The sequence below is a fragment of the Equus asinus genome, chromosome 9, assembly GCF_041296235.1.
Source record: "Equus asinus isolate D_3611 breed Donkey chromosome 9, EquAss-T2T_v2, whole genome shotgun sequence".
Taxonomy (NCBI): Eukaryota; Metazoa; Chordata; class Mammalia; order Perissodactyla; family Equidae; genus Equus; species Equus asinus.
The window spans coordinates 90,749,041-90,772,726 of record NC_091798.1 but is presented as its reverse complement, the minus strand read 5'-3'; the positions used below and the strand labels follow the sequence as shown (position 1 = coordinate 90,772,726).

Below are 23,686 nucleotides of genomic sequence, written 5' to 3'. Positions count from 1 at the left end.
CAACTCAGACCTACAGTATCTGGACCACAACCTGCCTCCAAGGCTTACCAGAGTCTGGATCTGGAGTGATCCCCTTGTTCCTCAGGATGGGTGCTCTGCATTCAGCAATGCAAGCTGAGGGCCAGTGCCAGGGGCATTGCTGAGAAGAGCTGGGCAACTTACTAAAATCTAGAGCCCCATGGGTAGCAGTCAATGCAAAGAAACCCCAGAAACTAGTTCCACAGCCCAGGAAACTGTGCAGAGTCCAAGTGATTTATCTACTTACATTATAAAAGGAAAGAAAGGAAAATGATAAAAACAACTAGAGAATTAATGAGCTTCTGGGCAGCATTTCCTCAACACAGTAACTATCAATCACCTATCATCAATAATTAATGGCTTCCTGTAGAAAGAAAGAACCCCCTATAAAAGAAGGAAAATTAGGGAAAACTAACACTTTATCAGGCATTTATAGCAGTTACTAAACATCAACCCAAATTTTTAAGATTAAAAAGAATACAAAATGAAAAAACATTTTAAATACTAATTTTTACAAAAGTGAGAAAAAGGTATCAAATTAAAAATACATATAATTTTTTGGGCTACAGCTCTTAGAAATGTAGTTGCCATCTTTATTTTTTTATCACATGTATTTCTTCTTTTCAAAATAAAGTCGGGATACAAAGAAGCTTAATCTTTGGCTATATTAGCATTCTTTACCCTATTCTGCTTTGTTTTTAAAGTGAAAGAGGTGCAAAGAAAAAAATGGAGCATACTCTCCCCATCCAAAACACTATTACTGAAATTTTTAAATAAAAATAACATGCATACAATTAGAAATTTTAAACAGCATAGAAAGGCACAAAATAAAGTGCCATAAAAGCTTCCGCACACCCCCTCCTCAACGGTTCCAGCTCTTAAACATTTCTTGTGATGACGTTTAAAAAGTAACCCCCCTTTAAACACATTTTCTGCCCCTGAAGCTAAAAGAAGAGATGCTCAGATCAGAGCCAGGATTCAGTGACGCATTTGTACTAATCTCTTGCTGCAAAAAAAGATGAGAAGAGCTTCCGGAGCAACCCGGCCAACGCCTGCAGGACTGAAATCATAATCCCCGCATGGCCGTCCTGCCCCAGGGTGCCAGGAGACTAAAAGCAAAACGTTCCTGAAATTTCTAATTTCCTTTACCTCACTAGGAAATGCACCCGCATCTTCAAAAGGATTCTTTCCCAAAGTGTTTCTTAAAACAATTTTAACATTATCCTCAAATCCTAGGGAGTTATTTAATCCAACCCAAAGTTGCAAGAGAGCTTTTAAATCTGTGGCCACCTGCCTCTGGGATAGGAGCTAAGATGAAAAGGCTTTTGTAATGCAGTGTGCAATCTTTGAAAACTATCAGAACATTTTAAAGCACAATCTGAACATGGGGAATGACACCTTTCTATATCCATCATGAGATTAAATTTTAATAATTAGAAATTGGGTTTATTAAAAAAGGCAAATTTACAAAAATTTACAAATATTGTCTCAATTTTTTTTTTTTTACCTCTTCATCCCATGTGAAATGATGAATAGAAATGTCATTTGGTTTTTGATAGAGTTTTATTTCTTGCTGGGTGTCCAGCTGTGTACAGAAGTTGCGTTCACAGGCTTGCACGGTCCAGTCCGAGACATCCCAGATGATCAGCTCTCCAACGTGGGAGCCGGACACAAAGCTCAGATCTAGGCAGAGTTCATATACGTCTCATTATTGATCATTTTACCTAGGCTAAACGTAAAAATTAATGGACTGCCCAGTAGTAATGCTCTATAAAACCACAATAATTGCAACAGTGAAGTACCTACACAAGCCAAACAGGAAGATTAATATAACAGAACAGAAGAGCCAGAAATAGACTCAAGTTTCCTTATTTAGTACGTGATAATGACTGCATTTCAATTCAGTGAAGAAAGAAACACCTCATGCTGGAATATTTGGTTAAGTATTTGGGGAATAAAAATAAAAGAACCTTACCTTGGATCATAGGCTGTTTAGAAAAGCTACACTTTTCCTGCGTTTCTCCTTTATTCTCATACCACTGGCACACACAGCATTTCTGACACTAGGGGTCGGGGAGATGGTTTCCCACACCAAGCAATTCTGGAACACCAGCTGGGGTGGTGTCCTACAATTTAACCCAATTCTGACACTATCTACCTGGAGACAGCGTCAGATCCCACAGGTCAAGGGCTCAGTCTCTCAAGACCGTCTGCACTTCAGTTGACAATCACAAGTCCAGGTTGTTACCTGTGCTCTGACTGATCGGCTATAAATCAGAAGTTCTCACCCCTTCCTTGGGTTCAATTAATTTGCTAGAGCAGCTCAGAACTCAGGAAAACAGTTTACTCACTGTTTAGCAGTTTACCATAAAAGGACATGATAAAGGATACAGCTGAACACCCAGATGGAGGAGGGCAAGAGATGCAGGAAGGGTTGTGAGGCTTCCATGCCCGCTCCGAGGGCGCCGCTCTCCCGGCACCTCCACATGTTTGGCAACCCGGAAGCTCTCCGAACCCCATACTTTCAGGATTCTTATGGAGACTATATCACGTGGGCATGATCAATTATTAACTCCATTCTCTGGAAAATGGGGGGTGGGGCTGGAAATGCCAAGTTTCTAATCATGGCTTGGTCTTTCTGGTGGCCAGCCCCCACCCAGAAACCACCAAGAGTGGCCTCATTAGAACAAAAGACACTCCTACCACACAGAAAATTCCAAGGGCTTTATCCAGCAGCTCTGTGTCAGGAAACATCAGACCAAATATCAGAACACAAGATGCTCCTTGTGCTCTCACCACGTAGGAAACTACAGGGGTTTTAGGAGCTCTGTGCCAGGAACTAGGGGCAGAGGCCAATAGATGTTTTCTATCATTCCACATGTACTAAAATAAGTTCCAAATAGATTAAAGCATTAAAGGTACTTAAAGGATCGAAGAAATAAAGGTGAACACTTCTATATGAACATGGAGTACTTAAAGGCTGTAGAGGAGGCAGGGTAGGGGGTGGGCAAAGAGATCTGCAAATATCTACTTAGCAAAAAAGTCATACTTTTTTTTTAAAGTACGCTTTTTGGTGAGGAAGACTGGCCCTGAGCTAACATCTGTTGCCAACCTTCTTCTATTTTTTTCTCCCCAAAGCCCCAGTACACGGTTGTACATCCTAGTTGTAGGTCATTCTAGTTCTCCTGTGTGCGATGCTGCCACAGCATGGCTCGATGAGCGGTGTGTAGGTTCGCACCCAGGATCAAAACCAGTGAACTCCAGGCTGCCTAAGCGGAGCGCTCAAACTTAACCACTCAGCCCCAGGGCAGGCCCCCTAAAACTCATACATTTAAATAACAAAAAGCTGGGGGAAATTTGCAATTTAAAAGTCAAAATAGACTTATCACCCTTGATACATGAGGAGTTCTTGGAAATCTAAGAACAAGATAAATACTCTAGCAGGAAAAATGGGCAAAGGACCTGAACAGGCAAAACAAGAAATACAAATGGTCGGTAAACACATGAAAAGATGTTCAACTCTCTTAATAATCAAAGAAATCTAAAAGCAATGAGATACTGCCTACTGACTTGCAAATTGGGAAAGATTATCAGACAGGAAAATATGCAATGCTGACAAAAGTACAGGGAATCAGCACACTCACGCATTACTAACACCCAGTATGAACTGGGGCGATCCTCTCAAATTTGGTAGTGTGCATCAAAAACCTTAGAAAATGTAAACCCAACGACCCAACAATTCACTTCTAGGAATTTATCCTGAGGGAAGCACACAAAAGATATATGTAACAAGGTTGTTACACATAATATTAAAAATCTAAAGATAACCTAAACATCCAATTGGAGACGAATAAATAAATAAGATATCCACAAAATGAAACAGTAATGCTGTTATTGAAAATTAGGTTGGAAAAGTATGTTTATCATGATATGGAAATATAATTCATGACATACTGTTACAAAACAGAAAACCATATGTGTACACATATACACACATACATATGCCCAGAAAAACATCTAGAAGGATATGGACCAGTGCTTAATACCGTATGGTGGGATGCTTTTAATTTTAATTTTTACATTTTTTATGTTTCTCACTATTTTCTCATTTTTCTATTATAACTATGTATTACTTGTACAATAACAAGTTTTTTAAACCTTTAAAGAAAATGAAATTAGTGGGCCGACTAAGACACCTTACAAATTATGTATTTAACAGAAAATGTACAACTGCTGAGACTAAAAATTATCTTAAAGAAATGTAATTTACTTTAATTCTTACTATTTAGGGTAAAGTACAACAGAACAAGGCACTGCGAGTCTAGAAACCCAACCTCTAGCTTTGGCTCTCCTGCCACCAGCCATGTGGCCCTTAGGAAGTCCTTTAACCTTTCTCTGTCTTGGATTTCTCATGCCTTATATGAGAATGACGGTAAAAGTCAAATTAAATATAAATGTGTAGTCATTTAAAAAAGACATCAACTGTTATTTTTTGAGTCCCTGGTATTATTTTGAGCCCCTGGTATTATTCCATATTGATGGTATTAAAATATCCAGTTACTTGTAATTTAGGAATACATAAACGAGTAATTGTGATTTAATTATTCCATTTATCAAATAAACAAGCAGGACAGAAATCTCTAATGAGGAGATGAACAATCTCTTAGAAATAAGGAATTACCAGCAATAATACACATAAACATTATTTCGTACTGGTTCCAAGCCCAATTTCTACAGTTTATTAACAGACTCTCTAGAATTTGCTCTATGGAGAAATAAGTTCGTTTCTTATCTGTGGAGAGAAATAGGCTTCTAGTTTTAATAGTGGGCAATTTAAGGCAGTACTAAGCTTTCCACGACTTTCTTTTCTATCCCTTTCCCTCTTTCCAATTTCACTCAAACTACAAAAGAACCAGAGAAGCTAAGGAGTGAAGGTTCTTCCTGACCCCAGCTCTGCACATGAGCTCCTGAGACCACACGGCCGCCTGCTCCGCCTTAACCCTCCCAGCGTCTGTGATTCCTCTGGGTAATAGAAACAAAGGATTTGTGCCCAGTTGGACTTTTTCACTACAAACAAAACACTGGCATTTACCTGAGTCAGTGCAGTTCATCACTGTGCAAATTATTTATATTCTCAAACAGGTCATTCAAAACGTTTCACACCAAACAACCTCAACAACGTATTATACGTGGATAGATTTTCATCCTATGTAAGTATCAAGTCACTTAGTATGAAAATCTCACCTGGCATCTGTCTACCCATCCCTCACAAGGACTAATACTTTGTGATTACCATCCCATGCTGTCAGCACAAAACAAGAAAAGGAATAAAATAAAGAAGAAGCACCCAGAGCTTTTTGCCAGAAGAGACAGGCAAAGTTATCTTGTCTGTCTTAGGAAACCTTCTGCTCAAGCATTCGGATCTTGTAGCAAACCTGGTATCCATGACCCACATTTGTGAGCGTTCTGTTGTACCCTTCTAAGGTTGCCCTGGGCCACATCTTTCATTGGTAAATGGTGGGGACAAAGAAGCAGGGCTGAGAGTGAAGCTGGGAACTGCACAACATAATCATTTCGAGATCGCCAAAATCGGCAGCACGGCCGATATGCCTGTGCACAGGACAGGATTAGACTGTCACGGTGTTTTCAAATTTTACCAGACTACTTGTCCATATGATTCCTATATAGGCTTTTGGCTTACTTATTATCTGTACTGTAATTTTACAGTCATGGAGTTTAGAAAGTAAAAAATTCTCATTTGCAATTTTTTTGCGTTTTCTTCCCATCTTCCTTCCCTTAAGTAGTTGGCAAAGAAATACTTGAAGGAAGCTTTCCTGGGTAAACTGTTACACAAGCGTCTCTGCATATCACACAGCAAAAGAGGCGCCACGGAGTCAAGGCTTCTTCAGCAGCATCCCCTGGCCTCTGTTAAGGAAGCACACTGGCTCAATGGTACCAATGCTTCACCGCTGAAACGGGACAAGCAGGCGGCACGACCAGCGTAACGGGCCAGAACACTGTTGTGCTTTTCTCAGCAGCTCCAGGGCCTTGGAGCTTATGGCTCCATGTCAGAGGGTCTCCCACACAAGAACTTGCCTTTTGTGCTGTCATCCACGGCTAGAGGAAAAAGAGCCCCCAGAGAAAAATAAAGGGGTGCTCCCAACATTATTACTTGTATCTCCATAGACAATCTGGTCCTTAGACTTGCAGCTGGGCTGCACAAGAAGATGGCGATTAGAGAGGACAATTTTCAAGCTGGGAGGGACATTCTCACTGGCATATCTGAAAATGTCACCGAATGGCACACAAATGGAGACTACTCTTGATGCTGTCTGTGCCTCCCTTTCCCTTTGCCTGTTTACACAGAGTATTGTTCAAAAGAGCCAACCCAGGTCTCAGGTCAGGGGGTGCAGCCCAGTCCTCCCACCACATCACACTCATGGCATCCCTACCGACCCTCTTACTGTCTCCGCCAGACTATCAAACTAAAGACATCCAGGAGGCCTCTTATCTGACCTCGGAACACAGACGACTCAGCAGAGCTCTGATGATAGAAGGTGTCACTTTATCTATATTATTTATTTCTATTTATTTTATGTTTATTTATATATTTATATTCAAGTGAACTAGCTAAATCCCAGGATTTGTGGTTTGTGATCCTCTCCTGCCTGATGTCCTATCTTATCTGACGTCAGATTCAGCTCCAGGAGATACTCATTAAAATCATTATGAAGCCAAATCGGATGGCCGGCAAGTCAAAAGCCACCACCATGAGGAAGGGCAGATATGACCATTTTCTGTAGACCTTTACCTTACTTCGGTGGTGCTCTCTGAAAATCTTCAACCATGAATACAGCGGGCTTGACTCTTGCTCCTTCTATCGTAAGTGTATAACTTGCTAAATAATATTGTACTGGTTAGTCTACAAAAGAGGAACTAACTAGCCAGAACCAACTGCCAAAGCTACCAAAATGCCACTAAGCATTAGTATTTACAGCCTATGACAATCATCCCACAGCTACCAAGGAGTGCCTGAGATAATTATGCTCCCCCCATCACCTCTTTTCTCTGCCCTACTCCACTCTTCTCCTTGTGCCTAAGTCTTGGACCGACTAATCTACAAAACTGGATCAGTTCCACTGGCTTAACCTCCAAGTACAAGAGACTGGCAGTCCTCACTACTCTAAAGCGTATTTTAATGACGGTAATTCTAGAATCCTAAAACAAAACAAGACTGAAGTTCAGAACAGGTTATGATAACAAGTATAAAATTTCACACAATACAAACATGCACACGATGAGCTTACCATTGACATTAACCAATGAGAGAATGTTATCCTGGTGATCAAGGAGGCGCTTAACTTCAAGAATATTCCATTCTAGTGATCCTTCTGTGGGTGCGACCAACTTGAAAATTACTGAACGAAAAGACAGATAAAATTTTATTAAAATAGTCGTAGAAGATAAAATTCTATTTCTCTTCAAAAAGCCAGCAATTTATTAAGTGAGAAATACCTAAAATATTGAAAAATCCATCTCCAAAGAGAGTCATTCATACCACTTTAAAATACTTCTTTCAAATGCTTGAGATTTTTGAAATGATCTGCGAAAATCCCGAGTGTGTCCTTAGAACCCTGACCCCTTAATAAACTATTCTAAACCCACTACCAACCATGGAGCCCTGTCCTCTCCAGGCTTCCGTGCACGTCCGCTGGCGGCCCCATCTCTCAGCCAGTGGCTGGCCCACGTCCCTCAGTCATCTCCACTGTCAGCTTTCTGTACTCAGGTTCCCAGGCCATAAGCACTGCTACAGAATAAGCTACAAACTCACGTTTAACTTCAACTCAGTGAAGACTTCAACCGCTGCGTCTTTCAACTTTTTTTCTTTTTTTTAAGATTTTATTTCTCCTTTTTCTCCCAAAACCCCCCAGTAGGTAGCTGAGTATTGTCAGTTGTGGGTCCTTCTAGTTGTGGCATGTGGGACGCCGCCTCAGCGTGGCCTGATGAGCGGTGCCACGTCTGCGCCCAGGATCCGAACTGGCGAAACCCTGGGCTGCTGAAGCGGACTGCGAACTTAACTACCTGGCCACGGGGCCGGCCCCATTTTTAACTTTTCTTAATACCTAGGCGTACAGCACTAAATGGTGAATTCTCTGAGGAGAATGTGCCTCGTCGTTGTTGCGTGCCACACAGTTCTTCTCACTATAGCAGACCCTCTAGATGCCCTATATGCTGCTCTACTCATTATCTGACTTTAACAAATACTTTTATTTAAACTAGCATATAAATTCTAATTTTAATCCATACAGAAAACCCCAAATCAAACCAACTGGAGTGAATCTATCAACAAACATTTACTATTCACCTACTATGTTCCAGGCACTCAGACATCAAATGTGAATAAGGCCCGGCCACTGCTGAAACACTCACCGCCTAGAGTGGGAGGGAGCCTTGTGGCCAGGCTGATGCTCAGCATACTGTGCGCTAAAATAAGCCACTGCACCAAGCGCCGCGGATGCTCACAGACTAGGGACTAACACCTGAGAACCGGACAGGTCTCAGAGGTCACATCCTTTCCAAGTGGCGGCTCCTTACTAAGTCTCTCTCCTTTCTCACACTCCTTTCTGGAAAATACATCACGCCACGTTTCTTTCTATGTCTCTGGACAATGTTTTCAAACTGGCAAATCTCTAGCAAGGTTATTTAATCCTGACAGCCATTCACATTGCAACTGTGGCTGTCAAAAGAAGAAGGTCTTCCCATCAATACAAAGGGGATTCTCCCTGATTCCCATGAAAGCTGTGTAAACTGCTGCAGCTGGAACACTACCAAATAACCCTGAGACTGGAGCTGTGGAATAACAGGCAACGTACTGTTTAATCAGACTAACAGAGATCATAACCTGATCAGACTAACAGAGATCATAACCTGAAATACTGACAAGAAAAGGAAATCTGCCAAGTTGGCTTCTAGAAAGAACTACAAAGGACTAAACACAATGTGAAACTCTTCAGTGAGCCCACAAATGCAGCCTCTACAGACGAGCATCCACGGGGTCACCCATGCAGTAACTTCAAGGAAATAAAACAAACACGAATTAGATCAGAGGACAGAAGAGAAGCAACAGTCAATTCTAGAAAAGGGTTAAGAAAACAAGCCCGGCCTCTCGGCCAGACTGAAGTCCCAGAGCCGCGGCCCTGCTGAGCCGGGAAAGCCTCAAAGTCGCTGCGGCACAAAGGAACTACATTTCCTTCCGAAGGCGCCCTCACAGAGACGCGGAAATGCGCGTGGGACGCTTGAACCAAGGACACGGGCGCGAGCTGGCTCCTGGAGACAGAAACAGTACTCCACTTACACGAATGAAACTTCCTTTAATATAAGGAAAAATGGCACTGCATATTTATTTTATGATAGAGCAAAGTAAAATGCAGAACGTCATTTTCAAGAACATTATGTTTTATAAATTACTTTCTGAGTAAAACCAGCTTCCACGTGGTCCTTGTTTCAGATGACATTCTAACCCCTGTTGAGGCATCGGTATGGCTTTTATTACTGCTTCAATGAATTCACTCATTCAGTCGATGAAAATCTCTCATCTGTTAGCAGAAAGAAGAACAAGAAAGTTCCGGTCTCCAAGGAGCTCCCATTCTGAAGGGGAGGGGCGAGGAGACAACGAAAAGCAAGCAGAAGTCTTTTTTTAAAGTAGCAAGTGAAATGAGATAGATTATGAGATAGGAGATTGTGAGGACACAGAGGAAAAACGGCCGGGAGGGAGGTGTTAGGCAAGCAAGGCTTCGTCCTCAAAAAAAGAGACACTGGAGCTGAGCTCTTAAAGAGCGAGTAGGAACTAGCCAGATCAAGGAGGACGACGAGTAGGAGGACAAGCCTGGAACAGGGTGACAGCAGAAATGACTGCACAGAGGTGCCAACCCCCCCCCGGGGAGGTGGGACTCCCAGACAATCCAGTGTTGACAATGAGAGATCCGGGGCTCAGGGAGGCAGGAGGCAGATAACTGGGGGCCGAGCTGACATGGTGAAAGGTCCGGACTTTACCTTGCAGGCTTCTGGAGTCCTCATCTTGGTCCTCTAGGGCATATTTCATTCATCGGGAGCAAAAATAAGGCCCATGTGAGTTTTTTATAAAACCAAATGTATTCAATTTAAATTGAATATTCTTTTTTTCTGAGATCATGTTCCTCATACTTTGCTGTTAAAAAGTAATTACAAAATGAGGGTGGTAAATGGTCACTTGTTTGGATTTTTGTTTTTGTCTTTTAATGTTTTTACTAAGCAAAATAAAAATTCGGCAAACTATGGTGATCTCCGGAAGTTTGAACTTTCGTCCTAGTCAGAACTTGGGCCTCTAGAAACGACTGCTGTAGGCGACAGAAAGGCTCTGAAGCTGTTACGTAGGGGTGCAGCCTTGCATTTTAGACAGATCCCTCTAGCATCTACGGAGAGTGTGTCCGAGAAACACTGAACTCGGGGAGGAGAAGGCACGTGAGAGGCACTAAGGAGCAAAGGGAAGATAAGTCAGGAGAGCAGCGCAGCGGACCAGGCGAGGGAAGACACGAGGGCCCGAACAGGGCAACAGCAGTGAGGTGCAAAGGAGCGGAACAAACTACTGAGAGCAGCAGGCCTCAGAGCACGGCCCCCAGGGCAGCCACTGTTAGCAACGCAGAAGCGCAGGCCCACTCCAGTCCTCCTCAGTTAGAAACTCTGCGGGTAAGGCCCCAGCTGGGTTTTTAACCAGCCCTCAGGTCATTTGGGCGCACACTAAAGTCTGAGAACCACCGAGTTAGAGAAAAACCAGCTAAACACAAAGTGAATGATCGGCTCCGAGAGGAGAGAAGCAGGGAAGAGCTAGGCGTCTGTCCAGCTCGATGGAGAATACAGGAAAACTGAATTTCTGCAAGGAAGGAAGAAGAAAAATCTAAACACAAAATTACAAACTATCTTATAAAAGGAAAGGACAAGCACAGGGTCTAGAAAATCACTTCTCAGACACCGTTAGACCTGGAAAGGTCAGCTAAAGAAAGAGAAACCTGGCTGCAGAGCAGTGGGGCCTGCAGACGGCAGTTACTGAGCGGTGAACAATTCGCTCACATCTCACGGCCCCGTGCAAACACAGCACAGCTCGGGGCTGGTCTCTGGAAGCAGCACAGGCAACATCAAGCCCTCTGGGCTACAGCAGACAAATTCCTCTAGAAAGAAGCAGCTCTTAAGAAGCAGGCTGACTCCACCTCTTCTTGGCACCCAAATTCTGTTCATATGGCAGCGAGCGCACGAGGCTCTCCTTACTGCGGCCTCCCTGGCAGGGACCTAAGAAAGCGGCCTCCGAACGGCATGTTTATGTCAGTCTAGACATTTACAAAGTTTCTCCTGCTCCCCTCCCTCTGCTCTCCTACTGCTCTGAGAGAAATGGCATCGACTGCCCCCGAGAAAAGGAGTCTCATTCTGGCTTCCAGAGACAAAAACTCCACAGTTTCTGCCTTAGGGAATCCCCAGAATAATCCCCCTCTAATCCTAACTCAAGTCTTCAGTTTCCAGAACACTGACAGTTGTTTTATGGGGTTAAAATTTTTGCTGAGTGACTGGACGAGTGTGGATCAGCGACAGGGAAGACAGGGGAACGTAAATGGCATCAGAGGAGTGGGGCACCTTGCCCACCCGGCTATGTTAGACCAAAGGGTGGTACAAAGACTGACCTAACGTTTTGCAAATGTCTCGGTCTCCACGTCACTTCAACAATCCCAGGAGGCCAAGACTGGGCAGGGGCAGACGTCCCCTAAACACAAAACTAATCAGTCTTTTCAAAATGTATACACAAGTCTAACATAAAATTTTAAAAAGAAGAAATAAAAGAAAAAAAAGAGTCATACTCACTCAGCTCTTTGCCAACTGCTGCCACAACACAGTTCTTAGGGATTTCAATCAAAGCACTGACCCCTTCAAAAATATATAAAACAAAGGTCAAATTATTTTCCTCATGGATTACACCAAAAAAAAATGTTCTCAGCTTTATGTCAGTCATTTCCCATACAGGGTGAGCACACACAATTTGCTACCTCACACTTCCTGGCTCCCTCACATGTGCAAAATGATTCTGTGAAAAGCAGGTGAGACCTTTGGAAGACATTATTGATTTATTAAGAATAGGATATGCTCTTTGAATATTTTTACTATCGTGGTGAAATTACTTACCAGGGACCCCTTAAGATAATCACCATCACCACTGATACAATGGCTAGCTCCAACAAGACGTGAGACAGGCATTTTCCTCAATATAAATTTAAGAAGTCGGAGCGGGCTCGCTGGCAGTAAACGAGTTAGCCAACAGTCAACAGCTAAGAAAGTAGCCTTCAAATAGCATGTTTATAATCAATTAATATATTTACAAAATTCCTTGCATTACTAAAATAATCAGATTCAACATTCCACCACATTTCACTTTATTTAAGTATAGAGTTCTGAGTATCTTTTTATGGCTGAATCATGAAATGATATTAGAGGAACCATTACTTCTGTAAGATAAGTTACAATTATTACTTTTGTCAGCAAGAATTAAAGAGTTGATATATTAGATTCAGAACCAACACAAGTGTTCGCAAAAACTTGTTTATTAAAGTTAATTTTTCCATTATGAAATATGTAATTTACATATATATAATTTATAACAAATCTAGAAATCTGGAAAATATTCTACTCATTTGCTTTACCTTCCCACCCATCAAAAGACTAGCACTTTGTGATTCTGGAAGTATTTCTGGCAAAATCTTTCCTCCTCATAGGGCTGTTCGAACAGGATGTTTTGTATTTTCCCGTGTTTGAGGAGAAGGAGGTGATGGTCGGGGAGGAGAAAGGGGAAGAAGAGTGGTATAAGATAAAGAAGTGGAGGAGACAGGAGAGCAGGGGAAAGGGTAGCAAGAGAATTCTAGATGCAGAAAACAGCTTCTTAAAAAAATGTTTATCAAATTATTTGTAAAGCAAAAATCCTGGAAACTCAATAATCCAGAAGTAGCAACTTAACACACAGAATCACAGAGCACACTGCTGGAAAGGGCATGACGTCCTGTCTTCTAGGCCAAGGCTCTTTCTATCGTGTCATATGACTACGATTATCTTTGCTTATTTCCAAATACAGAATGACTGTCCCTAACGGCCCTGCTAGCCATGAATCAAGCGAGGCTTATGGAAGGAGCTTCATGAGATAAGGGCCTAACAGCACTGCTACCCACCTACTTGGCATCCTGTAATTTGGAAAACCCAAATCACAAAAAGCTTTGAAAAACCCACGGCCTTTTCAAAGCTTTCCAGCAGATTCTCCCAAAGGTTCTGCCATCTCTTGAGACACTAATAAACAGGGCAATTCTCTGACTACTCATGTATGGTACTTAAAGAAAACTTGCAAAAGAAAGAGAGACTGCAACAATAGGTGGTTATTTCTATTAACATACAAAAGATTCTTTACAGCCCTGATTTCAATATGTCACAACACAGTTACTAATAATTCCTGGAACAAAATTCACAGATAACCACAGGGTACTGTAAGAAATAGAAAATGTACCTGTAAATAAAGAGATGTAACTCATGATAACAGAAAACATGAAAATACACTCTAAATTCAAACAAGATTACTAGTGATAAAATGCTGAACTGAGAGTTAAATTGTAACCCTTAATAAGGTATGGATTTACTTTTCCTAAGATACCACATTATTTTTCTGATATTTCATAATACCTACGTGGAGATAAGCTAGTTCCAACTACGAATTGTAAATTCAATTCACAGGGCTCCTGCTATCTTTAAGAGGTCAACAATATGCTTAATAATATTCTTTCTAGGATGTCCATGGGTTCATTTGATTACTTTTAGAAACAAAAATAGTTAATGGTGTATCATATGACTTCAAGGTTACTGTCATTTAAATGTACTCATTTATACTTATTTTTACTCTGAATAGATTTTAATTTTATTTTTTAAGATCCTGAGTATCAACAGAAATCAAACTGATTTTTTCTGTTAAAACCAAAAATGTATGTCAACAGAACTCTGAGAAAATAGAATTTTTTAAGTAAGTTTGCACATGAATGAACTCTTTAGTAAAGCCAATTATAAAATGAGGTCATCCTTAGCAATCTATTCAAAGTCCAATGACTCCACAAATGAAGAAGAAAACGCTCTTGTAAAGTCATAAAAGTCTGCTTCCACGTGTCAAGGTACTCATCAAACTCAGTTTATGAACACAGCACAACAGCACACATGGACAGATTTTTCTTGAGCATTTTTGAGAAATTCTGTTAGAAGGGAAAGGGAAGCCAAAAGGAGGCAGGGTCTTCTCCTTCCAATTTGGGATGAAAATATATTTTACCTATCCCTTAACCTGGAGAAATATGGCTACATGTTATATTCAGAAATAAAAAGAAAAAATCCCCTATATTGACGTCTGTCTCCATGGAAAGTCTCTGAAGACTCTCTGTGTCTTTCAGAGTCTGTCAATCATAGTTCACAATTACGTTGATTTGTTTCTTACCTGTATCAGAAAGGTGACTAGTCTTACACAGGAGAGCTAATCTTCGGTTCCAAACACAGAGGTCACTCCCACCAGAGAGCCAAACATCTAGTCTCTGAAGAATAGTTAAGCACTGCAAAATTCATGTGAAACGTATATCAGTTTAGAAATTCAAGCGTTTATTGGTGGTTTTAAAATACGTACACAAGTTCCTTGACGCCCTTCCCTTCAAGAGAAGGAGCTTCATTCTCCTCCCCTTGGATGTGGGCTCCACTGAGGGATTAGCTTCTAATGAACAGAATGTGGCAGAGGAGATGGTGTGAGACTTGCAGGACGAGATCATAAAAGACAGGGTGGCCTCCTCCTTGCTTTCTCTTGGATCACTCACTCAAGGGCAGAGCCACACAAGCAGTTGTACAGAGAAAGATCCACATGGCAAAGAAGTGAGGCCTCTGCACAACAACCAGCACTGACTTGCCAAGCATGCAAGCTCCCAGGAACCCGCCACCCCAGTCAAGCCGTCAGATGACAGCAACCTCACAAGAGGCACTGAGCCAGAACCAACCACCCAGCTAAGCTGCTCTCCATTCCTGACCACAACACTGTCAGATAATATTTACTGTTTTAAGCAACTAAGCTTTGAAGTAATTTGTTACTCAGTAATAGATAACAAATACACAAGGTTTAAAATAAACTGCTTTTTATTTTTTTTATTGAGTTAATGATAGGTTACAATCTTGTAAAATTTCAGTTGTACATTAATGTTTGTCAGTCATGTTGTAGGTGCACCACTTCACCCTTTGTGCCCACCCCCCACCCCACCTTTCCCCTGGTATCCACTAAACTGTTCTCTTAGTCCACATTTTTAAATTCCTCATATGTGTGGAGTCATACAGAGATTATCCTTCTCTAACTGGCTTATTTCACTTAACATAATTCCCTCAAGGTCCATCCATGTTATTGCAAATGGAATGATTTTGTTCTGTATTACAGCTGAGTAGTATTCCATTGTATATATGTACCACATCTTCTTTATCCATTCATCTGTTATGGGCACTCTGGTTGCTTCCACGTCTTGGCTATTGTAAATAATGCTGCAATGAACATTGGGGTGCACAGGACTTTTGGGATTGCTGACTTCAAGCTCTTTGGATAGATACCCAGTAGTGGAGTGGCTGGATCGTATGGTAGTTCTATTTGTAATTTTTTGAGGAATGTCCATACTGTTTTCCATAGTGGCTGCACCAGTTTGCATTCCCACCAGCAGTGTATGAGGGTTCCTTTTTGTCACAACCTCTCCAACATTTGCTACTATTAGTTTTAGATATTTTTGTCATTCTAATGGGTGTAATGTGATGTCTTAGTGTAGTTTTGATTTGCATTTCCCTGATGATCAGCGATGATGAGCATCTTTTCATGTGCCTATTGGCCATCCGTATATCTTCTTTGGAGAAATGTCTGTTCATGTCTCCAGCCCATTTTTTGATCAGGTTGTTTGATTTTTTGTTGTTGAGTTGTGAGAGTTCTTTATATATTATGGATATTAAGCCTTTGTCAGATATATGACTTGTAAATATTTTTTCCCAGTTAGTGGGTTGTTTTTTTGTTTCAATCCTGTTTTCATTTGCCTGGAAGAAGCTCTTTAGTCTCATGAAGTCCCATTTGTTTCTTCTTTCTATTGTTTCCCTTCTCTGAGAAGACATGGTGTCTGAAAAGATCCTTTTAATACTGATGTCAAAGAGTGTACTGCCTACGTTTTCTTCTAGAAGCCTTATGGTTTCAGGTCTCACTTTTAGATCTTCGATCCATTTTGAGTTTATTTTGGTGAATGGTAAAAAAGAATGGTCAATTTTCATTCTTTTACATGTGGCTTTCCAGTTTTCCCAGCACCATTTGTTGAAAAGACTTTCTTTTCTCCATTGTATGCCCTCAGCTCCTTTGCCGAAGATAAGCTGTCCATAGATGTGTGGTTTTATTTCTGGGCTTTCAATTCTGTTCCATTGATCTGTGCACCTGTTTTTGTACCAGTACCATGCTGTTGTGATTACTGTAGCTTTGCAGTATGTTTTGAAGTCAGGGATTGTGACACCTACCGTTTTGTTCTTTTTTCTCAGGATTGCTTTAGAAATTCGGGGTCTTTTGTTGCCCCATATGAATTTTAGGATTCTTTGTTCTAATTCTGTAAAGAATGTCATTGGGATTCTGATTGGGATGGCGTTGAATCTGTAGATTGCTTTAGGTAGAATGGACATTTTAACTATGTTTATTCTTCCAATCCATGTACATGAATGTCTTTCCATCTCCTTATGTCGTCATCCAATTCTCTCAGAAAGGCCTTGTAATTTTCATTATATAGGTCCTTCACTTCCTTAAATTTACCCTGAGGTATTTTATTCTTTTTGTTGCGATTGTGAATGGTATTGTGTTCTTGAGTTCTTTTTCTGTTAGTTCGTTATTAGAATATAGAAATGCTACTGATTTATGCAAATTGATTTTGTACCCTGCAACTTTGCTGTAGTTGCTGATTACTTCTAAGAGTTTTCCAAAGGATTTTTGGGGTTTTCTATATATAAGATCATGTCGTCTGCAAACAGCGAGAGTTTCACTTCTTCCCTCTCTATTTGGATTCCGTTTATTCCTTTCTCTTGCCTGATTGCTCTGGCCAGGACCTCCAGTACTATGTTAAATAAGAGTGGTGATAGAGGGCATCCTTGTCTCGTTCTTGTCGGGGGGATGGCATTCAGTTTTTGCCCATTGAGTATGATGTTGGCTATGGGTTTGTCATATATGGCCTTTATTATGTTGAGGTAGTTTCCCTCTATGCCCATTTTGTTCAGAGTTTTTATCATAAATGGCTGTTGGATCTTGTCAAATGCCTTCTCTGCATCTACTGAGATGATCATGTAGTTTTTATTCCTCAGTTTGTTGATGTGTATCACGTTGATTGATTTGCGGATGTTGAACCATCCCTGTGTCCCTGGTATGAATCCCACCTTATCATGATGTATGATCCTTTTGATGAATTGCTGAATTCTGGTTGCCAAAATTTTGTTTAGAATTTTTCCATCTATGTTCATCAGTGATATTGGCCTGTAGTTCTCTTTTTTCGTGGTGTCCTTGTCAGGTTTTGGTATCAGTGTGATGTTGGCCTCATAGAATGTGTTAGGAAGTGTTCCATCTTCCCTAATTTTTTGGAATAGCTTGAAAAGGATAGGTATTAAATCCTCTCTGAAAGTTTGGTAGAATTCCCCAGGAACCGCCATCTGATCCTGGGGTTTTATTCTTTGGGATGTTTTTGATTGCTGTTTCAATCTCTTTCCTTGTGATTGGTCTGTTCAAATTGTCTGCCTCTTCTTGAGTGAGCTTTGGGAGATTGTAGGAGTCCAAGAATTTATCCATTTCCTCTAGGTTATCCATTTTGTTGGCATAGAGTTTTTCATAGTATTCTCTTATAATCCGTTGTATTTCTGCAGAGTCTGTTGTTATTTCTCCTCTTTCATTTCTGATTTTGTTTATTTGAGCTTTCTCCTTTTTTTTCTTTGTAAGTCTGGCTAGGGGTTTGTCAATTTTAGTTATCTTCTCAAAGAACCAGCTCTTTGTTTCATTGATCCTTTCTACCGCCTTTTTCGTTTCAATAGTATTTATTTCTGCTCTGATTTTTATTATTTCTCTCCTTCTGCTGACTTTGGGCTTTATTTGTTCTTCTTTCTCTAGTTGAGTTAGGTGTAGTTTAAGATTGCTTATTTGGGATTTTTCTTGTATGTTAAGATGTGCCTGTATTGTGATGAATTTTCCTCTTAATACAGCTTTTGCTGTATCCCATATGATTTAGTATGGCATGTTATCATTCTCATTTGTTTCCAGGTATTTTTTGATTTCTTCTTTAATTTCTTCAATGATCCATTGCTTGTTCAGTAGTGTTTTGTTTAGTCTCCACATCTTTGTGCCTTTCTCAGCTTCTTTCTTGTAATTAATTTCTAGCCTTATAGCATTATGATTGGAGAAGATGCTTGTTATTATTTCAATTTGTTTAAATTTGTAGAGGCTTGCCTTGTTTCCCAACATATGGTCTATCCTTGAGAATGTTCCATGTGCACTTGAGAAGAATGTGTATTCTGCTGTTTTAGGGTGAAGTGTTCTATATATGTCTATTAAGTCCAATTGTTTTAGTTTTTCATTTAGCTCCACTATTTCCTTGTTGATTTTCTGTCTGGATGATCTGTCCATTGATGTGAGTGGGGTGTTGAGGTCCCCTACTATTATTGTGTTGTTTTTAACATCTTCCTTTAGGTCTGTTAATAGTTGCTTTATGAACCTTGGTGCTCCTATGTTGGGTGCATAGATATTTATAAGCATTATTTCTTCTTGGTGAAGTGTCCCTTTGATCATTACATATTGTCCCTCTGTGTCTCTCTTTACCTGCTTTATTTTGAAATCCGTTTTGTCTGATATAAGAATTGCAACACCTGCTTTCTTTTGCTTGCTATTAGCTTGAAGTATTGCCCTCCACCCCTTCACCCTGAGCCTGTGTTTGTCCTTGGGGCTGAGGTGTGTTTCCTGGAGGCAACAAATTGTTGGATCTTGTTCTTTAATCCATTTTGCCACCCTGTGTCTTTTTATCAGAGAGTTCAATCCGTTTACATTGAGGGTGACTATTGGTGCATGTGGACTTAATGCTGACAATATGTTGCTCGTTATCTGGATTTCCTGCATTACCTTTGTTTCTTGTCCTGTGCGCTTTAGCCTACCCATTGACTACTGCAATTTCTTATGCTGGGTTTCTTAGATTTTTCCTTATTTATGTTTTGTGGCTCTGTTCTGTTTTTCAGTTTAGTGGCTACCCTGAAGTGTGTATTTAGAATCTGGAGTATAATATAGTCTATTCTCTGGTGGTCTCTTACTTACTTGGCCCAGACTGATTTAGTCCCTTTGCTCTTCCCCTCCTAAATTATTATTTTCATTTCTTATTCCAACTCGTTATGAGTTTGTAGTTAGAGTGAAAGATCGTCTTTGCTTTGGTAGTTTCCTTACCTTTATCCTAATGCTATAGTTGAAGATTTGCTATCCTATTCTGCTTCTATCTATCTGTCTCCCTACTCTGTGGTTTGTGACCCCTTTCTCCCTTTTTTCTTTTTTCAGGTATGAGAGCCTTCTTGAGGATTTCTTGTAGTGGAGGACTTTTGGTTACAAATTCCCTTAACTTTTGTTTGTCTGGAAAAGATTTAATTTCTCCCTTATATCTGAAGGATATTCTTGCTGGATAGAGTATTCTCGGCTGAAGATTTTTATCTTTTAAAGTTTTGAATATGTCACTCCATTGTCTCCTAGCTTGTAAGGTTTCTGTAAAGAAATCCGCTGAAAGTCTGATAGGAGTTCCTTTGTAGGTTATTTTCTTCTGCCTTGCTGCCCTGAGTATTCTTTCTTTGTCTTTCATTTTTGCCATTTGTAATACTATGTGCCTTGCAGTAGGTCTTTTTACATTGACAAATCTAGGAGATCTGAAAGCTTCCTCTACACACATTTCTCCCTCAATCCCTAGATTTGGGAAGTTCCCTTCTATAATTTCATTAAGCACACTTTCTGCTCCATTTTCCTTTTCCACGTTCTTGGGAATTCCTACGATCCTTAAATTCTTTCTCCTCATCGAATCTGCTATCTCTTGGAGATTTTCCTCATTTTTTTAAATTCTTAGTTCTCTTTCTTCCTCTGTCTGGAGCCATTCAGCCTGTCTATCTTCGATTATGTTAATTTGCTCTTCTATGGTGTCTACACGGGCATTCAGAGAATCTATTCTGTTTTATCTGATCCATTGTGTTTTTCATCTCTAGTAATTCTATTTGATTCTTCTTTATAATTTCAATCTCTTTTGTGAAGAAACTCCAGAACTCGTTGGCTTGTTTCTCTATCTTTCTCTCTACCTCATTGAGTTTTTTGATTATAGCTACTCTGAACTCATTTTCACTTAGTTTACCTATTTCCAAGTCCTCAGGACTTAATTCTGTGTTTTTATTGTTTTCCTTCTGCTCTGGAGCTTTTATAAATTGCTGGATGGTAGAGGAGCGGTTTTTTCGCATGATGGTAGAATTCGGTTGCAGTTACAGCCTGTCACCACTAGGTGGGGGTCGAGAGCCATGCGTTCTGAGCTCTCCGCCTTAGGGCAAGATGGCGGCGCCCAGTGCAGTTTGCTGGGGGAGGAGGGGCGGTTTCTCTGGTGCACCAATCTGCATTCCGATCAGCTCTGTTCTCTGGACTCCCAGGGCCCTGGCTTTATGGGGTCCTTGTGCACGGAAGCTTTCCCCCGTCAGAGGGTTTCCACTGTACCGGCGGCAGGAGTCCTAGATGATCCCCCGGTCACACGGCCCCTCCCCCGCTCCTTCCCACACCCGCGGCAGTGATCCCAGTCTCTAGGGGAGGGGGCGAAGTTCTCTCCTACCCTATTCCAGCTCCTCCCAGGCCAGCAGCAGCCTCTCCGTCCTCCATCTTTGTGGTGCTGTAGGTCTCTTACAGTCTGGCATTAGGCTTATTAGCTGAAATTCATTTTTTTTCCAATCCTTTCTTGTAGTTTGGAGGGGAGAGAGTCCCGGGTCAGCTCACCCCACCATTTTGCTCCACCCACTATTTTCAATAAACTGCTTTTAAAAAAAAAAACCTGAGAATATGGCCTTAGTTTTTACGTATCTTTCTAATTAATATCTTCTAACTCTTGACCCAGGAAAGGGAGCATTTCCGGCCTGCTGAAGTGCCTTACCTTTAAGAGGACTCTCACCACTCAATGACCCTGAGTGAGCGCGAGAGCAAGAGAAAAGAATAAAACAGAAAAGGGAAAGGCTCAGGTAGTCTTGCCTGGGCTGAGGGTGGGGCTACTTTTACAACTGCTGGAATAGAAAGGGTTGAAAATAATCAACGCAGTTTATATTTCAAGAGGTCCTACTCTGTTGAATCTCTGAATTTTTAATATCAGTACTTTATTCCTTTTTATTGACAAATAATACTCCACTGCATGGATATACCACATTTTGTTCATTCATCAATTGATGGGCATTTAGGTTGTTTCCCCTTTGGGGCTATTATGAACAATGCTGCTATGGACATCCATGTTCATATTTTTGCATAGACATACGTTTTCATTTCTCTTGGAAATATGTAGGAGTGAGACTGCTAGGTCAAATGATAACTCTGTTTAACATTTTAATGAACTGTGAAACTATTTTCCAAGGTGGCTGTACCATTTTACAATCCTACCAGCAATGTATGAAGGTTCCAGTTTCTCCACATCCTTCTCAATTTACATTATTATCTTTTAAATATTAGCCATCTAGTGTATGTGAAACAGTAATGCATTATGGTTTTGACTTGCATTTCTCTAATGACTAATGATGATGATCTTCTTTTCATGTGCTTATTGACCATTTGTGTATCTTCTTCGGAGAAATGTCTTTCAAGTTCTTTGTCTATTTTTAATTGGGTTATTTGTCTTTTTATTGTTGAGTTGTAAGAGTTCTTTATATGTTCAGGATACAAGTTCCTTATCAGATATATGATTTGCAAATATTTTCTCCCATTCTGTGGGTTGTCTTTTCACTTTCTTGACAGCGACCTTTGAAGCATAAAAGCTTTTCATGTTGATGAAGTCTAATTTACTTTTTCTTTTGTTGTTGTGCTTTTGGCATCATATCTATGATACCTAACCCTAGGTCACAAAGATTTATTCTTATTTCTTCTAAGAGTTTTATAGTGTTAGCTCTTTTTTTTTACATTTTGATCTTTGATCCATTTTGAGTCAATTTTTGGATATGGCATGAGGTAGGGATCCAATTTCATTATTTTTGTATATGGATATCCCGTTGAGCCAGCATTACTTGTTGAAGAGATTATTATTTCTCTTATTGAAGAGTCTTGGCATCCTTGTCAAAAATCAGTTGAGCATATACGTGAGGTTTTACTTCCGGACTCTCAATTCTATTCCATTGATCTGTATATCTATCCTTATGCCAGTACCACACTGTCTTGATTACTATAGCTTTGTAGGAAATTTTGAAATTGGGAAGTTTGAATCTTGCAACTTTGTTCTTTCTTTTCAAGATTGTTTTAACTATTCTGGGGTCCCTTGCAATTCTATATCAATTTTAGGATCAGTTTGTCAATTTCAACAACAAAAAAAAGGCTGCTGGGATTTTGGTAGTGTTCATGTCCAATCTGTAGAAGATTCTGGGTAGTGTGAGATTCTTAACAATATTTAATCTTCCATGAATATGGGATGTCTTTCCATTTAGTTAGATTTTACTTAGTTTCTTTCAACAATATTTTGTAGTTTTTGGTGTACAAGTCCAATATTTCTTCTTTAAATTTATTTCTAAGAATTTTATTCCTTTGGCTGCTATCGTAAATGAATGGTTTTCTTAATTTCATTTCTGGAATGTTCCTTGCTAGTGTGTAGAAATACAATTAATTTTTGTATATTGATACTGTATCCTGAAACCTTGCTAAGTCCATTTATTAGTCCTAATCATTTTGTTATGGATTTAGGATTTTCTATATAAAAGATCATGTCACTTGTAAATCAAGATAATTTTATTTATTCCTTTCCAACAGGAATGCATTTTATTTCTTTATTGCCTAACTGCCCTGGGTCAGAACCTCCAGCACAAAGTTGACTATAAGTGCCAAAACCAGACATCCTGTCTTGTTCCTGATCTCAGGGGAAAGCATTAGTCAGTCTTAAACCATTTATATGACGTGAGCTGTGGTGTTTTCATAGATGTTCTTTTTTGGGTTGAGGAAGTTCTCAACTATCCTTAGTTTTTGTGTATTTTTATCATGAGATGGTGTTAAAGTCTGCAAATACTTTCTCTGCATCTACTGAGATGATCATATGTTTTTTTGTCCTTTATTCTTACTATGATGTATTACACTGATTTTTTCAGATGTTAAACTAAACTCATATTCCTGGGATAAATCTCACTTGGTCAGGCTGTATAATCCTATTTTTATGTTGTTAGATTTGATTTGCTAGTACTTTGCTGAAGATAATATAATGCTTTTGTTACCTGACATCTTATCAGTAGCATTTTCCAAACTCTTTACATATTCTTCTGAAATACCATTTTTAACATATACATCTACCGTAATTTAACTATTTCCCTGTAAGACATTTAG

The 23,686-nt window shown here is 40.1% G+C and overlaps 1 protein-coding gene across 2 annotated transcripts in view; it reads right to left on the bottom strand.

Annotated features, from left to right (window-relative positions):
• The window catches only part of WDR41 (WD repeat domain 41), a 49,169-nt gene that overhangs the window by 7,032 nt on the left and 18,451 nt on the right, over nt 1-23,686 (bottom strand). For both annotated transcript variants that reach the window (XM_014830060.3, XM_044777979.2), the window contains exons 6-9: nt 14,552-14,663; nt 11,905-11,967; nt 7,326-7,436; nt 1,526-1,701 (exon numbers count right to left, since the gene is read on the bottom strand). In XM_014830060.3, the coding sequence (XP_014685546.1) occupies nt 1,526-1,701; nt 7,326-7,436; nt 11,905-11,967; nt 14,552-14,663 (462 nt within the window). The remainder of the gene's footprint in view (nt 1-1,525; nt 1,702-7,325; nt 7,437-11,904; nt 11,968-14,551; nt 14,664-23,686) is intronic.